Here is a 22,527-nt window from a genome sequence, read left to right on the forward strand (position 1 = left end):
CAGTGAGTCCATCTTGCCGACATACTTCTGTAGGCTCTCTGGCTTCAGGAAGCTAGCCATGGCACCTCTGACGAGCTTGTGGACTTGCCCAGTGAGTTCAAACTAGTTGTACTTACCCATGACAGAGCTCACATTGGTAGGTTGGTTGCTTGCGATGGTGTTCTCATTGGCAGTAAAGAGGAACCGGTTACTACTGCAGCCAGTCATAACAATCGTTGGTTTTCCAAGGAGTGAGCCCTTAAAGATTGGTCCATATCTAGAGATCCTAATTTCTATCCATTCTTGAGTTTTATCTTTCTTTTGGGCCCTTTGAAAGCTTACAGTCCCGCCCAATAGCGGCAATCCTAATGACCCAGGAGGAAATTTTTTACCATGAAAGGAGTATGATTTGAGTCTGTAATACCATCCATAAAGGACCCCTTATATTACTAGTATAACAGTTAGAAGCTGAGGTCGAGATTGAACAAAGAGGACATTATCCATGGCTAACTTGGATAAATATTCAAGGTTTTTTCAATGTAGATCTATAGAAAAGGTTGGCGTGAATGTAGATAAATCAAATGTTTTATGAACTCTATATTGCTAGTGACGAAATGGTCGGGACAAATGGTTGAAAACAAACTTAGCATCACCAATCTTTTTAGAAATACATGGGTTCGTAATATGCCTTGTTATCCTAGATCAGATCTTTGGGACTTTTAGATGATTCTCGTGCATAACATCTGTCGTATTTACTTAGCTTTGTGCCAACTTCTAATAGAGTATGCATCTTTCTAGTGTCTTTTCCAGATAACCGATAGCATGAAAGTGATAATTACTGGCGTCGACTACAAAGCAGAGAAAGGATTATTATATCTATTTTGCTAAGATTTTATATATGAGAGAATGGAATGATACATCTAGCTTGCATCAACCTGACACTGACATTGGCTTTGATGGTACTTAGATTATCCAATCTTTAACTCATAAAGCAATTACATGGAATGTGATTTTGCTCAGAAGAGGCTGGCATATCATGTAATTTAAATACACATCAAATATGATGACAAAATGTTACAGATCGAATGTGCGAGGATAGATAGATATATAATAGTTCAGATGCCAAAGATATGTGCACATTGCATTGGACTCCCCTGCCTCAATAGCAAATGATATGGTTTCAGATTAACATTTGGGATTTAATTTAGTTGATTGTTTTGCTTTCATTTAGGTTCGAGTTAACTACAGCGTCATTTTTTTGTTAATCAGCATATGAAGGAGAATTTTTATTAGATGTTGAGAAGTGATGGGAAAAATTAATCGTATAAGCACTCAAATAAATCAGACTGATAGAAATGAGATGAATAACTGTGATAACAGTCTTCTCTTCTGTTTAACTTATCAAGAAAACAATGCAAACTGGGGGAAGAAAATGTGTTTCATATTGAAATTAAAAGAATAGCTTTCACTTCTACTATTCTCCCATAGGAAATCCATGAACATTAGTTCAGAAAGTGGGGCTCATGGCAAATGAGCCTGGACAAGCACCAACTATGGATCTCGGCATCCCTGGCATCACAGGACTTCTCGGCCTCGAGACACGGGATCTAGTCGGCGTGCCTGGCATCAACACAGGGCTTCGCGATCTTGATGCAACATCACCTCTGTATCTCCTCTCATTACTTCTCCTTGGTCCCTTCTCTGCCCATATCAGCTCTTGGATCTTTACTGCACTCGGATATCTCCAGCAACACCCAGTGCTTCCTGCCCTTTGTATGTACCTATAAGAATTTTCGCAACCGTATGTTACTTTACATCATAGGATTGATATAAGTTTGAGACCTTCATGATCAAAGGTTGAGTTCAGATACCTTTTGCTGAATCTTTTTCCTAAACAGTCCATGCATTTCCTTCCTTCACTCATCTCTCCCATTCCTTCGCGTACACATTGCCGGCAGTACACTCTTCCACACACCTGCGGGGCAATAAACAGCAGAGATAATTTCATATTAGAGTTCACCAAACGAAGAGCACTGTTAGAGTAAAAATATCATTTTTGAGTATAGGAAACTGAGGATGTTAAACTCATTCCAAATAAGCATGAATTGAGTATTGTTAGTGCATGCTATCTATATCGAGATAAACTAACAAAGCAACTATGTCGAAAAAAGTAGATGCAAACACTGCAAAGAGCACATATATTTGAATGCGGTATCCCTATTCTTCTTTTCCCTCCTCGCTCTTCAGCATGACCATGCATGCTAATGCCACTAACATCGTTATAGAGTTCGCTATGTTCTTCCACACTTCTAATGTACTTACTGTTCCTTTTGAAGCTGCTCCACACCATTGGTTTGCGGTACAGCTCACCTTGTGCACTGCGGCGGTGATCTAGAACTCCTTGTAGGCCCCTGGCAAAATCTATGCTCGGTGATTTGCCGAAACTTTTGCTTATCTTTACACCTTCATTGAGCTCTTCATGAATAGGTTGCATATTGCTTACTTTCCTTGCTGTTACTTCCTCCTGCTGAAAGCTTGGAAGGTCTCTGAATGTGAGGTCAACCGACTCATCTGGGATGCCAAGGTAAAGATCTTCGAGCTCTTGCGTTGCCTTCATAAGGGTTCCCTTGTCCCCCATAGCAAATGTTTGTCTGAAAGAGAGAGAAAGAGAGCTTAATCTTTAGATTGTGTGAGAACTGTGGGGAACATATGATGCATCATATTGAGGAGATGTTCTTGTCTTTAGGCTGCTGGTCAGAGTGGTTTGGACGGCTTAGTTCTTTTCTGGCTAAGCTTTGAAAGAGTCTTAAAACCGGCAATTATCAAGACAAACACTGGCCGGACTACATAATCTAAGGAAAAGAATCAAGTTGTCTATTAGCAATATTTACACTAAATAACCATAAAGATAACAGCTATATAATATAGTGAATAGAACAGTGGAAGGGTTATAGAATAACTTTTATTCAGAACTACTCAGATAATTCTAAACATTATGGCTTTAATTAACCAAATAAGTCAAGATTTCATAGCTATTCTGCCTAGTGATAATACTTAAATGCCTTCTTTTGACTGCATTCAAGCCTTGGATCTTTCCTTGATTTTTTAGCCAACCAACCATTGTAAAAATCTTTGTGATTTTACCCTGCTTTCGATGGCCAGCAATTGCAAGAATAAGTCAATAGAATCAACCAATTTTACTTGTCATCATATGGGATTAGTTTTCTGAGCAGGTCTTATCCGTGTTTAGCCAATACTTCCAACATCCAAACTAAATTTTATAAGAACTGTATTATGTCCCTATGGTGGCTAAATTCAATAAATTGAATTGATTTGGTCCATATTATAGAAATCCAGCTCGCTACATTGTAAGATACAACTGTTTCCATGGAAAATTTGGAAACCATACACCCTTATAAAATGAACAATTTTTCCAAAAGGATAATATTTTCCTAAATCTAAATTGAGATTGTGCAACATAATATGACAAGAACAATAGACCTACATGTTGATACAGGTCATAAGAGACCAATCATTTTGGCAACAATAACAACAACCAAACCTTCAGTCCCAATTATTTGGGGTCCGCAGACCAATCATTTTGACGATACAGTAACTTCATCGTAATGAGACATCAAGATTTTTTGGCATGAAATCATGTTTCGCAAACCTTTCATAAAGGAACGTGTTATATAGAGAAAGCCACAATTTATTAACTTTGTTCATCTTACTACATTATCAGATGGTAGAAATTTTGAGGAAAATGGCACAACACCACAAACAGCAGTCAGTAGTGTGACAAAATGGAAAGAAGAAATAAATGAAATTAATCCCATTACGAAGAGGAGCAATCTCAAGAGAAAAAGCAGGAGGAAAGGTTTCACCCCCCACCCAGGAGGGTAACCAATCATTTGTGTTGTGATTGATATCTTCTTCAGGGATTGAGCAAGGACGAGTGGATCCGTGTAAAGCAAGTTGAAGTTGAAAGAGAAATATTTGTCCATTGTATCTGCAAACCAAGAAGTAGGTTTATATATCTCATGTACAAGTAGACTCCATATTTAGTACATATCTGTCCAGCTTATCCCAACCCAATATGGAATCAAATGTTCTTGTCGGTTTCCTAAACATAAAAGAACTAATGTAAATAAATGATGTTCTTATGTATTACTAAATCCAGAGATCATGTTAAAGGGTGCTTGAACCAAAGCCAAATTCATGTATTGTAATTGACTCGTCAGACCCAGAAGGCCAAAACTTTATAGCTCCCTACCATGTTATACATGCTCTTTTGCTTCTAACATCATCAAATGGGGAATTTTATTTTATTATGTCCTTATTATTGGTCAGTAGGTTCAAAATATAAAATTCACACCTGCATATCATTCAAGAAGACTTTGGAGTTCTTTTGGGTTCAATTCATCTTCCATATAGCATGAAGAGCTGTGAAGATACCATGCATAAAAGAATCAAATAAGAAAGTATAGAGGAAACCAGGAACCTTGAATTATAAAAGCAAGACTAGATTAGGATGAGAATTAAATGAGATAAATGTAACCGCACATAAAAATAACTTTAGAGCATGCCTATAATACTCGGAAAAGAAAAAAAAAAAACTAGCACAAAGTTCTTTTGAAAAGAAAAAGAATAACTACAATAGTCTGATATAATTTCATCAAGTAATAGTTATACCATCAAGATCAAAGATGAAATGTTTAAAGGAGTATACTGTTACATGACAGTTGTATTCAGAGAAAGAAGAGGTGCACATACTTGACAATGCATGCATTTATGGCTTTATGCTATGTCAATTGAAAACTTACTTCCAAATTGTGCATTCTACAATGGACTGACAGAAATTTTTTAACTGTTTTAACTTTTTAAGTAAACTTTTATTCTGGACACTTTCCAATATGCTAGCTAGAACGCAACATATGCTTTGAGAGCATAATGAAGGCCTTTGAGACTTCAATACAATGATAATAAGAGATCAAAGTTAACGATTTATGCTGTCTTACAGAGATATGCTTAGTGAAAAGAAATTGTTAATTATCCAATAACATCCATAATCCTGGAAGGGCAAGGAGAACATTCACAATATTGTATACATGCACGATGAACAAGGGTCAAGATTTGTTCATTCGCAACATTGTGCTCAAAGCAATTTCACTAACCTTTTGGATTCCCTTGAGTTGTTAGCACAATTCCACTTTGATGCAAGAACTTTGTTGAGCCATACAGAAGATTTAGGAACTCCAGTGTATTCTGGTGCAAACTCTGCTCCCCAGACACTCCTGTAAGTTTCTTTCTGAAATACACTGGGTGCCCATACTTAAACTAGCTTAGGAAGTAACTAATCATCAGAAGAATCTACAGATAAGAAAATAATCAATTCCCTCTATTGCCTAATAACACTAACCCAACTAGTAATAGATTCTAACAATATGTTACTTCACACTGGGTGGAATTAAAAAGATGGAGACATCCCTCCCTAAATAGAATTAGAATGTCTTATAATACCAAGAAAATATCATCTACCCTTGATTTTAATAGGAAAATGTGGGGTTGTAATGTCATATGGCAGTTAAATGGAAGAAATTTGCATATGACTATCATTTTCTACAATTCATCAGTAGTAAGCTCTATGAACCAGGATTTTCTCCAGCAGAAAACTGAGGTGAACAAACAAAGGTGGGAATATCTGCAATATTGCAGCTTGCATGATCATTAAGCATGTAGACAATTCCTCTGCTAATGAAATCTTCAAGCATATCAGCTTTGTTAGCATTCAATACAGGGTCATATCTGATAGACATTACTCTTGAATGGCATGCTCATTTACACAAAACTATCCACCAAGATATTTATGTTTAGGTCCTCCTTCAAGTTCTGAATTTTAGCACTTGGATGCAGCCAAAAGCTCTCCTTGTCCACATCTTTGCACACTCCTTGCTTTCCTGAGCTATCTCTACTCTCTTCTTTAACTGCTTGACTCTTTTTCCACATTCAATCTTGTCAGACATGTTCATGCTCCTACGAATTGATAAATGTGATAAATTGCAACCATCATCGGCACTTCGTGATAAAAAAATACAGATGGAGTCTTTGCATGCCATATCCGCTATTAACTCTGAAAAGATGATGTGTTTGCTTTGGCATGATGATACTAGAATTCGATGCCAGATTGCAACAAAAGCACCAGACAATGTTCAGGGATTAATTAGTTCTCACGTCATGTATTGATATCTGTGCATAAGAATTGTTCTTCCTTGTGCAATATTGTTTTCCCTCTTTGTAAATCACCATCTATTTCCTTCTCATCCTCTGTTACTTTGTTCTGTTTCCAATGAGGAACTACACCCCTTTTTACTGCCCCTCTTTGTAAATCACTATCTATTTCCTTCTCATCCTCTGTTACTTTTTTCTGTTTCCAGTGAGGAACTACACCCCTTTTTACTGCAGCGGCATATACTGCAAAGGCATCCAACTGCCTTTCCTGTCGACTGAACTCATTGAGCAATATGCTAAAAGAAAATCCACTGGGAATTGTATCTTGCTCCATCATAAGAATCAAAACATCTAATGCAACATAAACTCTCCCTTCTCCACAGAGAACTCGAAGAAGAATATTATACGTCATCATTCTAGGGGAATATCCAGTCTTTACCATCTCATGCAAATAAGTTAATGCCTCATCAATTTCACCTCCTTTAGCAAGGGCTTGAACCATCAAAGAATAAGTGTATGGAGAAAGCTCACAGTTCATTTCCATAATCTTCTTAAAGAGATTTTTCGCATCTTTTAGTAGTTTACTACTGATCGTAGACTGTCTGCAGAAACATCTGAGGAGTGTGTTCACAGAACGCCCATCTGCCTGAAAGCCAGCCTCCTCCATTTTCTTAAATGTCTTCCAAGCAGCAGAGAGCTCCCCTCTTTTCAACAGACCCTGTAAAACTATGCTGTAACTAATGAAGTCTGGTAGGCAATTCACATCTTGCATTTTTCTCAAAAGATGAAGGGCTTCCAAAGGCCTGCCTTCCTTGCAATACCCATTGAGTAGGGCATTGAATGTAACTATAGTTGGCACCAGACCCATCTCCTGAGATTCCCTGAGCAGCTCCATCGCCTTATCCACTTGTCCAACCTTACAAAAGCCATCAATAACCAATGTAAAAGTGTATATATCTGGTGCTTTGGGAGAATCCTTGATTTTCTTCAAGAGCTGAAAGGCTTCTTCCAACCTACCAACATAACAAAGCCCACCTATCAGGCAATTGTAGGTCCTAATTGTTGGTTCACAGCCAACATGGCTCATTATCTCAAAGACTTCAAAAGCTTTCTTCATTCTTCCTCTCTTGCATAAGCAGTTAACCAAAATTGTGAATGTTACAACATTTGGATGATACCCACTTAGCACCATGTCATCCAAAACCCTTTTTGCCTCATCCGGTTCGTTCTTCTTGCACCAGCACTGAACCATAACAGAGAAGGACCATGAATCCGGGGATACACCACATCGTATAAGTTCAGAGAACAGGGTCACGGCGGAATCATACTCCCCTGCTTTAACAAGAGCTGTCAGGATGTCATTGTAGTCAGAAATTGTCAAGTTTTTATCATCACATTCAAGAAGATCAAGAACCTTGAAACGTTCTTCAATTGGTAAGCTCATGATCTTCTTCACGAGATCACCAGCATGCAACCTACCATTCCTCTTGTTGGAAGCCAACAACTTGACATCATTGGCGGTCAGATTATCCTTTTCCTCTGCAATAATAGGAACAACATCCTTTTCCATTATAGGCATTTCAACATATTGCTCAACACGATTGACAGCATTACAATCTTCCTCGGAGGGGATAATACCAGTTCCCTCAACATTAGATATACGATTTTTGGCATCAAAATGGAAACTTTCTCTTTGCCCCGCAACCTCACTTACTTCTCCAGTGGGAAAGATACCATCTTTCTTACAAGACCCAAATGCACCAACTCCTACTGAGGAAATGCTTCCATTTGAATCAACGGATTCGAACTTTTCTCTTGTGGGTAAGCTGCAATTACACCTAAGACAGCGAGATTTTGATGCTAGAGTACTTCTCTTGGAGATTTTGTTAGAGAAAGCTACTATTCGTTGAGGAATTGGATTACCTCGTCGAGTTCTCGAAGTAAGAAGCTTCGCTTCCTCCAAATAAGAATCCACGAAGAGGGTTTGGTGAGAAGACTGGTACCTTAACAAGGAGAAAGAAGGAGGCGAGACGGGAAGAGAGGGGCAGTGAAGCGAAGACATTGAGCGAGATATCTGCGGATGAGGTCTATATGTTTATCGTAGTCAATAGTCATATAAAGAAAATGTGTGTAAGTGGGCTAAATGGGCTTAAATCTGGGTGTGTTTCGTAAAGCCGGTGAAATAGGTACGTGTACGTTAGTTGCGAAATTTGCAAAACAAAACCCTACATTATCATCTTTTATGAATCGAACCTTATTTTTTTTCTTTTTCCAAAAGACCCCCTACTTTTTATATATAAAAAGCGTCTTTACTTAAGAAATGAAATCTACCACTCCTCACGTCCAGCAACTTCACATCATCGGCAGTCAAATTTCCCCTTTCCTCTAAAACAATAGTAACAACATCACATTCTTCCTTGGCAGGGATAACACAATTAAAAGACAAAGAGGCCCTAACTCTTAATAGGTTTCGAACATAATAGTCTTTTGCCCCCCCTGTATAGAGTAGCTAGAGAAGACAGAGATTTGTTTCTCTACTTCTTGTTTCTTTCATCGTCATCTTTCTTGTCGTCTACTTTGTCTCCTCTCCATCTCATCCTCCATCCCCCTATACTCTCTCTCTCCCAGGTGCTCCTCATTATCACGATTGTTCGCCACCGCATGTATTGTGCTACCCTCATTGCCCTCTTCGCTTTCCTATACTGACGACCACATCATGGTATATATCTTCAACCATTTTTAGAGTGCAGCAATGATCCCATCACCTTTACCTTTGCTCATGTCATTGCTTACCTCTCGTCCCTTCCCTCTTGAACAAACTTTGCCTCCTCTTGTGTCTTGCCTAGCTATATCATTCTCACTATCATTTGCTTTTAGAGCATCTCTTCGGTCGAATCTCTCATCGTTTAAAAAGACCCAGCAACCTTATGTTCTCCATAGACTTGATAAAGAAAACTTAATCATTAAAAAAGAAAATATAAAAGCATCATCAACAACAATTAAATATTTATTTAGGTTTCAGTTATGTGATTATTAATCTATGTGTTTGAATTGAGTAAATTTTTTTATGCGTATTAGTATTATTATTTTTACTTCTATTGTTATTATTATTATTATAATCTCAGTTTAATTACTTACTAATGAACAATCACATCGAAATTGAAGATTATCAAACACACACTTACAGAAATCATGGAGAAGTTGACAGAAATCTCCTGTCAGATTTAAGTTTAAATTAACAATATTTATATTTTATATTTTAAATATAATTAATTTCTTTATGGGCCAAACAAATTAGGCCCAAGATTATTAGTCAACACTTAGGCCCAGTGATTAGTTACTCCAGAGAGATCTGAAACAGCCCAGCCAACACAAACGGATCACACTCGCAGCTCTCGGCAGCCATGGCTCTCCGAACTCTCGCGGCCAAGAAAACCCTAACCCTAGCCTTAGGGGTCCGGCCATCTTCCGCCGCCGGAGTTCCGGCGGTCGGCTACTCCCACGCCCGGGGCCTCGTGACCTTCACCCTACCCGATCTCGCGTACGACTACGGTGCACTTGAGCCGTCGATCAGCGGGGAGATCATGAAGCTCCACCACCAGAAGCATCACCAGACCTACATCACTAACTACAACAAGGCCCTCGAGCAGCTCGACCACGCCGTGGCCAAAGGCGACGCTGCCTCCGTCGTCCAGCTCCAGAGCGCCATCAAGTTTAATGGCGGAGGTAAATACCCGTTATTTGAACTTTTTCTCCTTGTTCCTCTCTTGTTATTTTGGTTTTAGTGTTCTTCAGTGGTTTATTACAAATTTGTTTAGATTAGAAATTTTTATGAGGTAATCTAAGTCGAGATGTTACCAATTTGTGTAATTAAGACTTTTGGTCATGTTTCTCATGATTTGGAGGAATGCATGCTATATTATGCGGCAATGTATATGGGAAAAGAAGAAATTTTATGATTGCAAGTTGTTAGTGCTCTCTCAAAGTCAATTCGACTACCTTATTCTGGAATTTAAGAGAAGTTTTTATTTTTTTTAGCCTTTGTTTTGTCCTTTAAAGGTTACTCTCCAACTTTAAAAGGAAATTACGGTGACTTTCTTGCATTAGAAGTAGAATTGATATTTTTCGGTTTCTGAAAGTGTGGAATAATTGTAAACAAGATCTAAGTCAACAAGGTTTATATAATTTCCCTTCGCAGGTCATGTCAACCATTCGATCTTCTGGAAAAATCTCAAGCCTGTTAGTGTGAGTAACTGCTCCGTTATAAATTGTAGTTCCATTACCTTTGGGCATGCAATGTTGCACTTTTTACAGGAAAAGAATATGTTTTTCAGGAGGGTGGTGGTGAGCCTCCACATGGTGCACTAGGTTGGGCCATTGATACTGATTTTGGTTCAATGGAGGCTCTTATTCAGAAAATGAATGCAGAAGGTGCTGCTCTTCAAGGGTCTGGATGGGTGGTGAGTTCACTGCTGATTACAGTACCTTTTAGGTGTTGTATGCTTATGTAGTCCTTAAAAATCATATTAGTGCATGTTCCCTTGATGCTTATTGCCATTTACTTTCTGTAATCTTTGAACAGTGGTTGGCTCTGGATAAGGAGATGAAAAAGCTTAAGGTTGAAACCACTGCTAATCAGGTAAAGTTTGTTATATCTATTGGTATAATGTCACTTAGTACATGTATTTGGATATTAGTTCTAAATTATGCTGCTGAACTAATGTGTTGTCCCAAACAACTTTTGTTATTTATTCATCTGTATTTGATATTATTGTTCCTTAAGGACCACACATTGCAAACACAAGTGATTAGAAAGGTTGCTGTTATTCATCAAATGAGCATAAAGAATGTTGTTTGAGAAAATATCAAAATTTGTTAGGATAGTTACTTAGAAGTTATGAAATCAATCTGATAAAATTGTTAGTAATCTGGCTGGCCATGGTGGTCTCTATGTGTACATATTAGGAACTATATGTCAAAGTGACAAGCAAGGAACCAATTAAAAGAATTGTTTAATAAACAAATATCAATTTCTATTGTTGGCAAGTAAATGAGCAATGAATGTACTAAGTCAATTTCTATGAAGATACTATTGTTTCGGCTTGTGTCTACACTGTTACCACTGAATCAACCGAGAGGGAATTGTGAGGCTAGATATACTATTATCTCAGACTTGTATAGGATAGGATAATTTGAAATAACCAACAATAGTGACTTCGTGATATTAGTAGGACATGACCTGTAAGAGATCATCATCATGCTGATCTTTTCTTTTTTCTGGAATATTTGGGAAGCTAGGTTGAGACTCATAAAAAATGAGCAATTTTGCACTAGACTATCAAGCTAAACATAAAATGCTCTTGAAATTGGTGCTTATTTTACTTGCCAATCCGAGGGTGCTTTTGTGAAATTCTATTGCCACTTGGAGGATATTTGATGGATCCCTTCCCTTCCAAAATCCTCACCAGCAATAGCCACTTGCATTAGAGCCATCCTTTGGTCTAACATCAACGTAGGATAAACATTTAATTAAAGTTTCACCATTTTAACTTGGCTTCCTTAAATTTATATGCTCCACTGTTACATGACTCTCTGTTTCTCCTAAGCCTTGGATTAAGAACTTCCTTATAATAGTAGAGTTGGAGATGTATGAGAAGAATTGCTTGTAGTTTTAAATATACTCCACTTAAGTGCTTAGCGGTGTCTGTGGTCACACATATTTTTCTCATGTCATTTGATCTTCCATAACATTTTCTTTTGTTTTATGGCTACTTGCGTATATTGCTTTTCCCTCTTACTTTATATCACATTGGGTTGCAAACCTTATTGTCCAAATGCATAACAGTGGCTGAATAATTTTCTGCACAGGATCCTTTAGTGACTAAAGGAGCAAGCTTGGTTCCTTTGCTTGGTATAGATGTTTGGGAGCATGCATACTACCTGCAGGTAACTAAATAGTGTGTCATTTGCAATAACCCTTTCACTCTTTCATTGGACTATACAATTGTTAGTTATTTTTTTATAAATGATATTTCAGATTTCAGTCATGCTAAACCAATATTAAAACACAAACACTCCACCAATAGGGAATAAGTGGGAGGGACCTATTCCTATATATAATGTGTTTAGCTTATGAGAAGTTACATTATTTGGTACTTGATATTTTGTGGTTGCTATGTTTTTTTTTTATTGTTTGTCATTTAATTGAGTTAGTAATCAAATCATGTGAGAGTGGTTGATCATATATTGTATCTTTAAGAGAGTGGATCAGGATGACTGATAGTTGAATGATATTAAATCAGTTCCTAATCATGTTGATTACGAGGAAATAAGATACTACAGAATTTTCCCTGGTTTAAGGTAGGAAGCTATACGATACTACAGAATTTCTGATTGTAATTACCTTTCATCTTGGCTGCAGTACAAAAATGTCAGGCCTGACTACCTGAAGAACATATGGAAGGTCATAAACTGGAAATATGCTGGTGAAGTATTTGAGAAAGAGTCTGCCTGATGTGAACATTCGTGCTCTCATCTCTCATTAGATCGCTATCTAATAAATTTGGGCCTTCAAAGCTTCTTGTATACATTGCTTAGTGCTGAATGACAGCCTTTCAATTGATACTAAATCATGCTGCTATTACATCACAAGCCAAACCAGCTGCTGCGATGATGTATGTTTTGCTTAGACTACGTTTACTATTTTCTGGATTGTGTTGTTCTACTGTGCTGAAAAAAAGTATAGACAACTGAGTTTCTCGGCAAAACAAATGTCAATTGTTGTGGCAAGGCAAAACCTTATTAATGTACATGAATTTATTTCTGTTTGGCTACAGGGGACTAGAACTATTTCACTAGTACGAGCTTATGGCTCTGTTGCCTATTCTAATTTTTAGCACTAATATAAATTATTCTATTATTTAGTGAAATATTAATATAAAAAATAATAATTATATTTGATGTGATATAAAATTGATATTAAAGTAACAAAGAATAATAAATTTATATTGAGAATTAATAATATTTTTAAGAAAAAAAGATACTCTTAATCCTAGTGGGGCCCACTGATAAAAGTTATTCCTGAAGCGGGCTTAGTTAAGAAAGTGGGGCCCACCTTTAATGTTTCTTCGTCTTTCTCTCTCTAATTACGTTAGTGACGTAAACGGATATGTTCCTTTGCAGTGGACCAACAGAAAGACGGGAACAGCGAGCTGCCCCAAAAGCGTGCAACTTCCACGCGCCGCAGTCGTACGTTTCTCTTTCTTTTGTTCCAGAAGTGCCCCTAGCAGTCCCTTTTCCCATAATGCCCCCCCGCAGGGTTTACGTGCCCCTCTCTCTCCTCAAGTCACCCGACGATGAGATCATTTGCGATCACGGATCCGCTGCTTATCCCTGTGCACCAAACATCCTCAATTTTTTCATACCAGAGGCAAATTACGACCAAATAAATGGTCACACCAATCTCAATGAGTTACGTCGGACCGTTAGTTGACCGTTCGTTTTTAACCTGACACAGTTGCCAAGAATGGCATCCCCCCATGCTACTCCCGCGTCACCCTGGATAGATAACCCGACCGCCACGTGGCGAGGATGGCCCCCCTTAGGTTCCTAAAGGAGAAACGGCTGGCATTCACGAGGAGGACAAGGTTTCTCGTACACGTGGCGGCGCAACGAGGTGCCTCGGTGTGTGCACCAGGAGAATCGCCTTCATACCCAGTGAGTCCCCCCTAGATTAACGGAGTCCGGATTTAGTTAATAATTTCGAGCTTATCTCGGTAGGGGCTACCTGGTAATTTCACTGGTTCTAGTAATACGACGACGGCTGTTCCCATATTAGAACGTGGAGGTATGGAGGGAAAGAAACCATAGGTAGTCGTTACAATGTCAGAGAGATAAGCGCTCCAAAGTTGCTGTCACCTTGCATGCCTTTCTCTGGCTTCAGAAATATATGGAAGGTATTCGTATATACGCCATTGGCGTTAGATTGTATAATAGGAAGGTATTTTTAGCGCATAAACACCGTACGTATGTGCTTCTCAAAATGTATAATACTCCTGGCTGGGTTTGTGCCATCTACTTTCTAGAGTATTCCTCTGCTCCAATGATATATAGTAATATAGCACTAAAATGATCTTTTTTTTTTGGAGACTATTTCTTTTTTCTTTTTTTTAAAAAAAATTAAAGGCTCTAAGTATTATAGCAGTAAAGAAGGGTATATGTATTATCTAATTGTTTTTCTAGTTTTAACTCTAGACACATAAAAATTCATAATGATTGACTTTTTAGAGTGGATAACTAGCTATAATTAAGTGTGAAAAAATTCGAGTTCTTCTACGCATTTTAATGAATTGGGGGTTCATTGATCACTACGCGTTGATCAAAGTATATCGGACATTAATTTTGAAGCTTGAACTATTGATATCCTCTCTTTTGGAACACATGTTGAGAAAAGTATATCCGACATTGATGTGGAAGCCTCAATTATTGATTCTCGTTTACTCAAATACGTGTCGGAAAAGGTACATCCGACATTGATATGGAATCTTGAACTATTAATACCAGTATTCTCAAGCACTTGTCAAGAAAACTATATCCGACATTGATTGGGAAGCACGATCTTACTAATGTCGTTTATGAAACATCTATTAGTCGATCTATCATTAAGAATATTACAGATTTTTAGAGCAGTTTTATAATTTTCACTTTATAAAATTCGATCACAAAGAACATGTATATGTAATTACTTAGCCAAGTCTATAAATCTCCATAAACTTTGATCTCAAAGAACTTAGCTACAAGATTAGCATTCCTTTATTATTATTATTAGCAATAATTCATAGAAATATTCTTCATGAAGCAGAACTGTCCTGAGATATATATTTTCCAATTCAACGAAGAGGATCATTTTCTTACGTCTCTACCAGTGGAGTGTCAAGTGTGTATTGAGTGTATTTTCGTAGTTGAGGTGGTAGAAGAGAGAGAGAGAGAGAGAGAGAGAGAGAGAGAGAGAGAGAGAGAGAGAGAGAGAGAGAGAGAGAGAGAGAGAGAGTGTGTGCTTGTAAGAATAGAAGTATGACAGCCAAGAGAGTCCAAAAGAAAGAAGGGCCAATTTACCAACTTATCCCTGTTCCCTTCCTCACTTCCTCTCAATAAATTCGACCCTCCGTCTTCTCATTCTCGTTCACAGTTGACAGAGAGTTCAGAGAGTTCAGAGAGCATTTGGATTTATTTTTATTTTTTTTGCAGGGGTTTCTGGCAAAAGATCGGAACCCCCGTTTCCTCCATTCACCGTCCGAGAAAAATCCCATTTTTTTTGTTTTGTTTTTGTTACCGTATCTTTGCTTCTTCCCGTCGAATTCTTCCAACCAGCATCAGGTTTTAAACCCCAGGATAATTCTCTGGCCATTTCAAGTTCCACTCCCCGATAAAAGAATCCCGCATTCGCTTCTTCCCACTGTACCATTCCCTTGGGATGGGGGAATATATTAGCGGGTGGCCGACCTTCAGGACCAGCACGGCGGCGCAGGGAAGAACCCGACTGCCGCCGCCTCCTCCTCCTCCGCCGCTGTCCCTGTGGACGCCGTGGCCGGTGCCGCACCCGGTGGAGATTAGACCACAGATTTTGTGGCGGGCGGAGTGGAGAGCGCGGGAGATTGCTTGGAGGATTCAGCCGGCGACGGAGTCGGAGAAGTTGAGGAAGGCGGTTATAGAGTACGTGCGGAAGCTGATCGGAGCTTCTTTTGGTTGCGAGGTGATCGCCTCGCTCGCGCTTCTTTTTATTATCTTTAATGTGCTTCTTTTGTGGTTTCTTGATCTTTTAATGGTATTTGGATATCTTTCATTTCCTTTTTAATCTAGGGTAAAGGAGTCCTAATGTTGTGGGGAATGTTGCAACTTTTTGGTTAATTGTGTTACAGCATCGGTTTTTTTAATCTTTTAAAAGTTCATACATGTTGTATTTTTCATGTGCTTGATAAAATTTTATTCGATTGATTTAACTTCTTATTGCTCTGTTGTCTTTCTTCATGCAAGAAAGCAGTCCTGGGTATCAGATATATTGTATTCTGGTAGATGCGCACTACCTGCTTTGCAAACCAGTTAATAGTATATTGGTGCTTTTAAATTTGAATATCCCAAAAGTGGCCATGGAATCTATTGCTACTGTGTGCTTCATTACATGACTCTTAATTTTTGCACATTGCTTGATTTTTATTTATCTATTGTAAGATGACAATATTTTTTTCTTCATGCAAAATCCTCAGGTACTTTCATTTGGATCAGTTCCATTGAAGACTTATCTTCCAGACGGGGATATTGATCTGACTGCATTTGGTAATTCAAGTTCTGGTAACGATTTGGTCTATAATATTTGTCGTGTACTTAAAACTGAGGAGCATAACAAGGATGCTGAGTTTGAAGTAAAAGATGTGCAGTACATCCATGCTGAGGTTTACCATCTAATGCTTCCTTCTTATATTAGTTGTTTCAATGCATCTTAAAGGTTTATCTTTTACTTTGTTCTTTTTTCTTTTTTTCTTCTAAAGTCTTACGACTCTATAGTTTTTTGATAGCTTTTCCTTGAGCAGCTGAATAATTCCTCCATATTTCTAATCATTCTCCTTTAAATATATCCCTTAATCTCCTATGCATGCTCAGTCTAAATGTCCATGAAATATTATTTATCTTATGTTCATTTAGTTGATAGACTTAATCTCAGTTTTTGGATTTCCTTCCAACAAATGGGTAAGACGAGAAAGTGGAGGCAAAAGGCATATCCTTGGATAAAATGTGGTAAAACATTCGAGGGGTACAATTCCTTCTGCCTGTTCCTAGGAAGTTGTATTTACATTCTATGCAGAGTAAAATGCAGTCCAAGTCATGAACTTGATGGTAGTCTGGGGCACCTATGAACCATATAGTTATCACTTCAGATATCTGTACAAAAAATATCAGTTTGTCGTCATGCAGTCTGGCCATGATTGGATAAACCATATAGTCTACTTTGGATATTTCTTCATGATATTCTAACTGATGCCAGTCATGAACTTGATGGTTGGCTTTTAATTGGTAATATACCTTATGTCAATAGCCAGAAATGCAATTGACAGTCTTGATTTGTATCACTACTAATGCTGCCTATATTGGTGCTGCATATCTGTTTCACAATCAACTGATTTTTACAATGTTGACCCTGTTATTCTGGAAATTATTTTGCCACATACTCACTCAGTTCACTCCTTTTATATATCGGTGGTGTGTCAGTTTACTATGAACTTTCAACTTTTCCCTATCTAGCAATTGCTATCATGCTCCTTCAGCCTCTGTCTTTTCTGCTTTGTAGCTTCACAAATTTTCTGTTTAATCAAGGACTGATTGTAAGTGGCCTCAATGTTGATTACAGATAAAGACAGTTTCTACTGATCAGAATGGAGCAGGTCATGAATATTAATTCTTTAGTCCAAAGAAAATGGCCTATAAGATAATGTTCACAAGCTACTTTATTGTGTTCTGAGTACATGTCTTCAGCTATTTATTTTTATTTTTTATTTATTTGTGAAATGAGAGAGTTAGCAATAAATTCAACAAGGTCTTTCCACGTCATAGAATGTTTGCTTTTTATGCCAAGTATCACTTCAAAATAAGATGGATTCATGACTAGTATATGCATTTTGCCAGTTTATGGATTCCTTAAAACTTCAGATTTACTCTTGATTACATGTTATACATACGGTAACATATTCATTCTTTTGACATGATGTTTGTTAAACTTGTTATTATTCATAACATCGAAGGTATAAAATTAGTTTTTTTTTCACATTCTTCTTTAAATCCTCAGGTGCATGTTGACATCAGATGGCCGATGCATGTCTTTAGTCTTTCCCAATAAAACCCTATTTTTACGTTGTCTCATAAGCTTTATGCCAGTTTTAATTACATAAATTGACGATCTCCAGGTCAGACTTGTTAAATGCCTAATTCAGAATATTATCGTTGATATCTCATTCAATCAGATTGGTGGACTCTGTACACTCTGCTTTCTCGAGCTGGTATGTAAGACAACCTGTCCCTGTTGTTCCATCCAACTTATTCTTATAAGTTATATCTAGTCTTTGGCTGTACCATTGGAACTTTGTGCTCTTTTGTTCATATGTCAAGTCACTAAACATTGTTCTTATATTGATTCACTATTAGTAGGGTAATTAATAGTTATAACTGCAGGTTGACCGTCACATTGGAAAGGACCATCTCTTTAAAAGAAGCATTATATTGATTAAAGCTTGGTGTTATTATGAAAGCCGCATCCTGGGTGCCCATCATGGTCTAATATCTACATATGCATTGGAGACACTTGTCCTGTATATATTACATCTATTCCATAAGTGTCTGAATGGTCCTTTGGCTGTAAGTGCTGAATGTGTATATACTTTAGCTTCAAGTCTTCATCAGCATCTTTATTCAGTTTTTAAATCAAGTTACTGTGATTTTATTTGCCTTTTTAACAGGTTCTTTATAGGTTTCTGGACTATTTTAGTAAATTTGATTGGGATAACTATTGCATCAGTTTACATGGTCCAGTTGCTTTGTCTTCATTGCCGAACATAGTTGGTAAGTGATTTCCTGTTAATTTTCTAGTTTCTGGATCCTCTCCTGTATAGTTGGGTTGATGTTTGCATTTATTCGACAGTTGAATTACCAGGGATTGATTATGATGACCTATTACTTAGTAAAGAGTTCCTGAAAAGTTCTGTGGAGAAGTTTTCTGTACCCCTAAGTAAGTCGGAATCAAAGTTTCCAAATTTTCCTAGGAAGCATCTAAACATAATTGACCCTCTGAAACGGAATAACAATCTTGGAAGAAGTGTTAGCAGAGGTCAGCATCTCTCTTTCCTCCCCTTTGGATTTCTTAAAGAATAAGAGTTGTCTTATATTCATTTGAAAGTTTTCGTTTTCCTCATTTTCCATTCATTTCTAACTGCAGGAAACTTCTACCGTATACGTAGTGCATTTGAATATGGTGCTAGAAAGCTGGGATGGATTCTTACGTTACCACCAGAACTTGTTGCTGATGAACTATCTATGTTTTTCGCGAACACTTTAGAAAGGCATGGTACCGGAGAAAGGCCAGACGTGAAACATCATCTTTCTTTTAGTTCAGGTGGTCTGGATCCTATAGGCTTTACCTATGTTCCTTCAGGACTACAGACTTGGAAAGGTGGGAAATATAATATCACTTATGTTCCATCATCCATTGACCTTCATGGAGAATTGCATGAAGAACTCCTCCCAAGTTTTGAAAAGGAAGTAATTGCCACAAGACACCATCATGCTGCAAAGATGGTTCCTGCGTTTGCTAAAATGAACTCGGATGTTAGAAGAGATGGACATCTTGATTCAGGTATATATTTAGCAGGTGAGAGTCCAATTCTTGCTAGCAACGGATTCTTGTTTTTAAGAGCCATAAATGAAAAGCATATGACTTCACCAAGTACTCAAGTAGATGCATCATCATCAACAGTTCATTATGCATCCCATCCTCTGTATTATCCAGAATATAGTGTTCGATATGATCGAACAAATTCAACAGATTATAGAACTAAAGGGGAAGTATCTCATATTTCATCTCAAGTACAGGATGTGGAATCTAATCTCTTTCGACAGCCACAATTGTATCAGAATGACTTTGTAGGTCATCTTACTTCCAGTAGTCCTAGTAGCTACATGAAATCTGTCTCTCCTGGTCCGGCTAGACCAGCGGTTGCATCAAGATGGAACTATTACTCTTCAGAATATTCACACCTTAGAAATCTTTCGTTGGCAAGAAAAGGATTACATGGCACCGTCACAAATCTTGCATTGCTCAACAGATCAGATCTCGCTGGCGATTTAGATTCTCATTTGAGATGTCTTAGGCAAGTTCAATATAACTTTGAGTACATGTTTGGAGGATTCTTTCAATCAGTTGACCAAACATCTTCTACTCAGCCACATGACAAATGCCCAATTGGTGGACCTTCTCGGCTGAGTGTGTTATCACATAGGGAAGAAGATAGACTACTTCCAGGATTATTATTTTCTTCACCTACTGTTGCTAACCCAGTGAAGACATCTCCTGGTGCTGATCCAGTAAACTCATCTCCTGGTTCTGATCCAGTAAACTCATCTCCGGGTGCTGGCCCAGTGAAGTCATCTCGTGGTACAGATCCAGTGAACTCATCCCTCAGTACTGGCTCAGTGAAGTCCGCTCCCATTTCTTCTTCTATTAGCGCCAAAGATTTGCAGAAGCAACGCCAAACAAGCATAGACAGTCCCATCCCGGTATGAAATCATTCTAGCTATGCTTGTCTAGTTCTTAGTTAATGTTGACAGCTTATTAGCTGTTATGTGCTGCAAATTGGTTCGGATAGGTTTAGGCTTAATTCATCTGCACCGCACCCAATTCAACAACTGTGGAAGTTAATTGTTTTTTTCATAAGCAGTCCACTTTTTATCTACTAGAAAGTCCAACTCTGGGACTAGATTTTCTGCACAGTTTTTTTTTTTTTTGTTGGTCTGGTTGGCTATCTTTAAATCATCATAGATGAGGTCGTGAGTCAGAATGATCCACCTGCATCTCCAGTTAGGCCCACTTATTACGCGTGCCACTATTTTGCTGGAATGACGACTCATACAGTTGTTTATTTGGACATTTTATTAATTTGTAACATCTTTATTTCTGGACTTGTAGAGATTTCCTACTTACAAGGAACGTCTGACATCACGGGAAGGTAAAAATTCAATCCATGCAGATCAACTATCAAGGACTCGTAACAATGGTATATTTCTAGACAAGAAATCAGAAAAAATGTGGCAGGAGCTACCACCAATACAACAGATACAGATTGTTCCCTATAATGGCAGTAGCCGACAGAAGCCTCCACTGATGGAGGCTTCTCAATCATCCCCTCTTGTCATCGATGGGTCTTCCCAAGAAGACGACTTAATCATGCAAGCAGAAGATAGGGTTGAATTTGGGTCCTTCGGCCCTGTACCATTGAGAGCTTTCTCAACTGAGTCTTGGAGGGAGTTCAGTGTTGTTCCTCCTAATAGTGGCTCAGTAATTGCTCCTGCATCACCATTGGAAAGCTCAAGGTTGCACCCAAATCATGAAAGGTAATACTCTTCACTACTTCAATATTTCAGCAACAGTAGGTGGTGATCTAAGGAGACAGACATCAACAGTAAGGCACCACACTGAACTTAATTAATAGGAACTTGCTTTACATTTAAGTACTTGGTTCTCTAGTCATTGCTTCAGTTCTCCATGGCAGCTTACATGAAAAATGAGTTTTATAAATTCATTTTTGAATCTTATATAATACCATCTCACATAGAACTGTTATAATGAACCCTTTGTGGTACAATGTCTTTATTAAATTTAAACTAAATTCCATGAGCATATGGTATGTTCTTCAGAGATTGCAATGTCTGTTAAACAGTTCTTTTAATGAAATCCTTGAATCAATCATGCAGGACTAAACAAACCTATCAACTGAAAGATGATGCCGACTTTCCACCTCTCCGTGGTATGACGAGATCCATTGGATAGGCGTCTTTACTGCATATAAAAGATACGACTAATCGACATATAGAGAGAACAGCTAACCAGTTGGAGTGGTCAGCCTGAGCAGATCATAGGTGGAAAATATCGCTTATTGTTGTAGTGCAATTAGGTTTTCCAATGCACATAGCTCAGAACCATTATGTTCCCTTTTTAATTTCCTTTTGTCCAATATCTTCCTTTCCCATCAATCTTGTTATATGGGCATAGCAATTGGCAAGAGTAGACTCAATTGCAGAAGTAATTTTCTTTTCTCCTTTCTGTCCTAGCACTTCTCGGTTCCTTGTAAGGTGGTTGAGGCAGTTGTCTGGGTTATCTTTGATATATATATATATAGGTGTAAAACTTATTGGGGAAAGGTCCGATATTTTTTCACCATAGTTTTATGCCCAAAAAGAAATTTTAGTTTTAGTGACCTTTAAAGATGTGTTTTTATACTACTTCTGCCGTAAATCTTTCTATTAAACTCTTTTCGTGCATGTTGTGAGAAATATGTATTTGGACCATCTCTCTAATATTCTTGGATGTTCTTCTACAACTTGGTGTATCAACCTATTACAGTCCTGGAAGGGCCAGTTCTGCTAGTCGCCTAGTCCTAGTTTTCTTCAAATGGTCGTCTGCTAATTCTAGAGAATGTTGCAGATGTACTTTTACATTGCTTGGTGATCCTTCATTTTTCTTCTATTCTTTTCTTTGTACAAAATGAGAAGTCCCCTAAATTT

General features: G+C 37.9%; 3 protein-coding genes across 3 annotated transcripts; 2 read left to right on the plus strand and 1 right to left on the minus strand.

The window, feature by feature from the left end:
• Window positions 1–1,339: 1,339 nt before the first annotated feature.
• On the minus strand, window positions 1,340–8,811 carry LOC140765079 (uncharacterized). Its single transcript, XM_073103993.1, has 7 exons — window positions 8,784–8,811; window positions 8,131–8,281; window positions 5,154–8,045; window positions 4,355–4,422; window positions 2,302–3,988; window positions 1,851–1,954; window positions 1,340–1,760 (listed from the first exon to the last, which is right to left on the minus strand). Exons 1-3 carry the CDS (start codon window positions 8,809–8,811, stop codon window positions 6,212–6,214), a joined length of 2,013 nt encoding a protein of 670 aa, XP_072960094.1. The 3' UTR covers window positions 1,340–1,760; window positions 1,851–1,954; window positions 2,302–3,988; window positions 4,355–4,422; window positions 5,154–6,211.
• A 753-nt stretch (window positions 8,812–9,564) lies between these two features.
• Window positions 9,565–13,040, plus strand: LOC140764953 (superoxide dismutase [Mn] 3.4, mitochondrial-like). The gene is made up of 6 exons (XM_073103829.1): window positions 9,565–9,933; window positions 10,406–10,452; window positions 10,542–10,667; window positions 10,790–10,846; window positions 12,076–12,153; window positions 12,629–13,040. The coding sequence occupies exons 1-6, from the start codon at window positions 9,612–9,614 to the stop codon at window positions 12,719–12,721; spliced, it is 723 nt and encodes a 240-aa protein (XP_072959930.1). The 5' UTR covers window positions 9,565–9,611; the 3' UTR covers window positions 12,722–13,040.
• A 2,505-nt stretch (window positions 13,041–15,545) lies between these two features.
• On the plus strand, window positions 15,546–22,110 carry LOC140765740 (uncharacterized). Its single transcript, XM_073104962.1, has 9 exons — window positions 15,546–15,958; window positions 16,470–16,655; window positions 18,162–18,254; window positions 18,427–18,609; window positions 18,711–18,813; window positions 18,893–19,078; window positions 19,187–20,523; window positions 20,933–21,357; window positions 21,718–22,110. The coding sequence occupies exons 1-9, from the start codon at window positions 15,680–15,682 to the stop codon at window positions 21,791–21,793; spliced, it is 2,868 nt and encodes a 955-aa protein (XP_072961063.1). The 5' UTR covers window positions 15,546–15,679; the 3' UTR covers window positions 21,794–22,110.
• The last annotated feature ends 417 nt before the right edge of the window (window positions 22,111–22,527 follow it).

Source organism: Typha angustifolia, chromosome 8 (genome assembly GCF_048772165.1).
Source record: "Typha angustifolia cultivar Huaian chromosome 8, ASM4877216v1, whole genome shotgun sequence".
Taxonomy (NCBI): Eukaryota; Viridiplantae; Streptophyta; class Magnoliopsida; order Poales; family Typhaceae; genus Typha; species Typha angustifolia.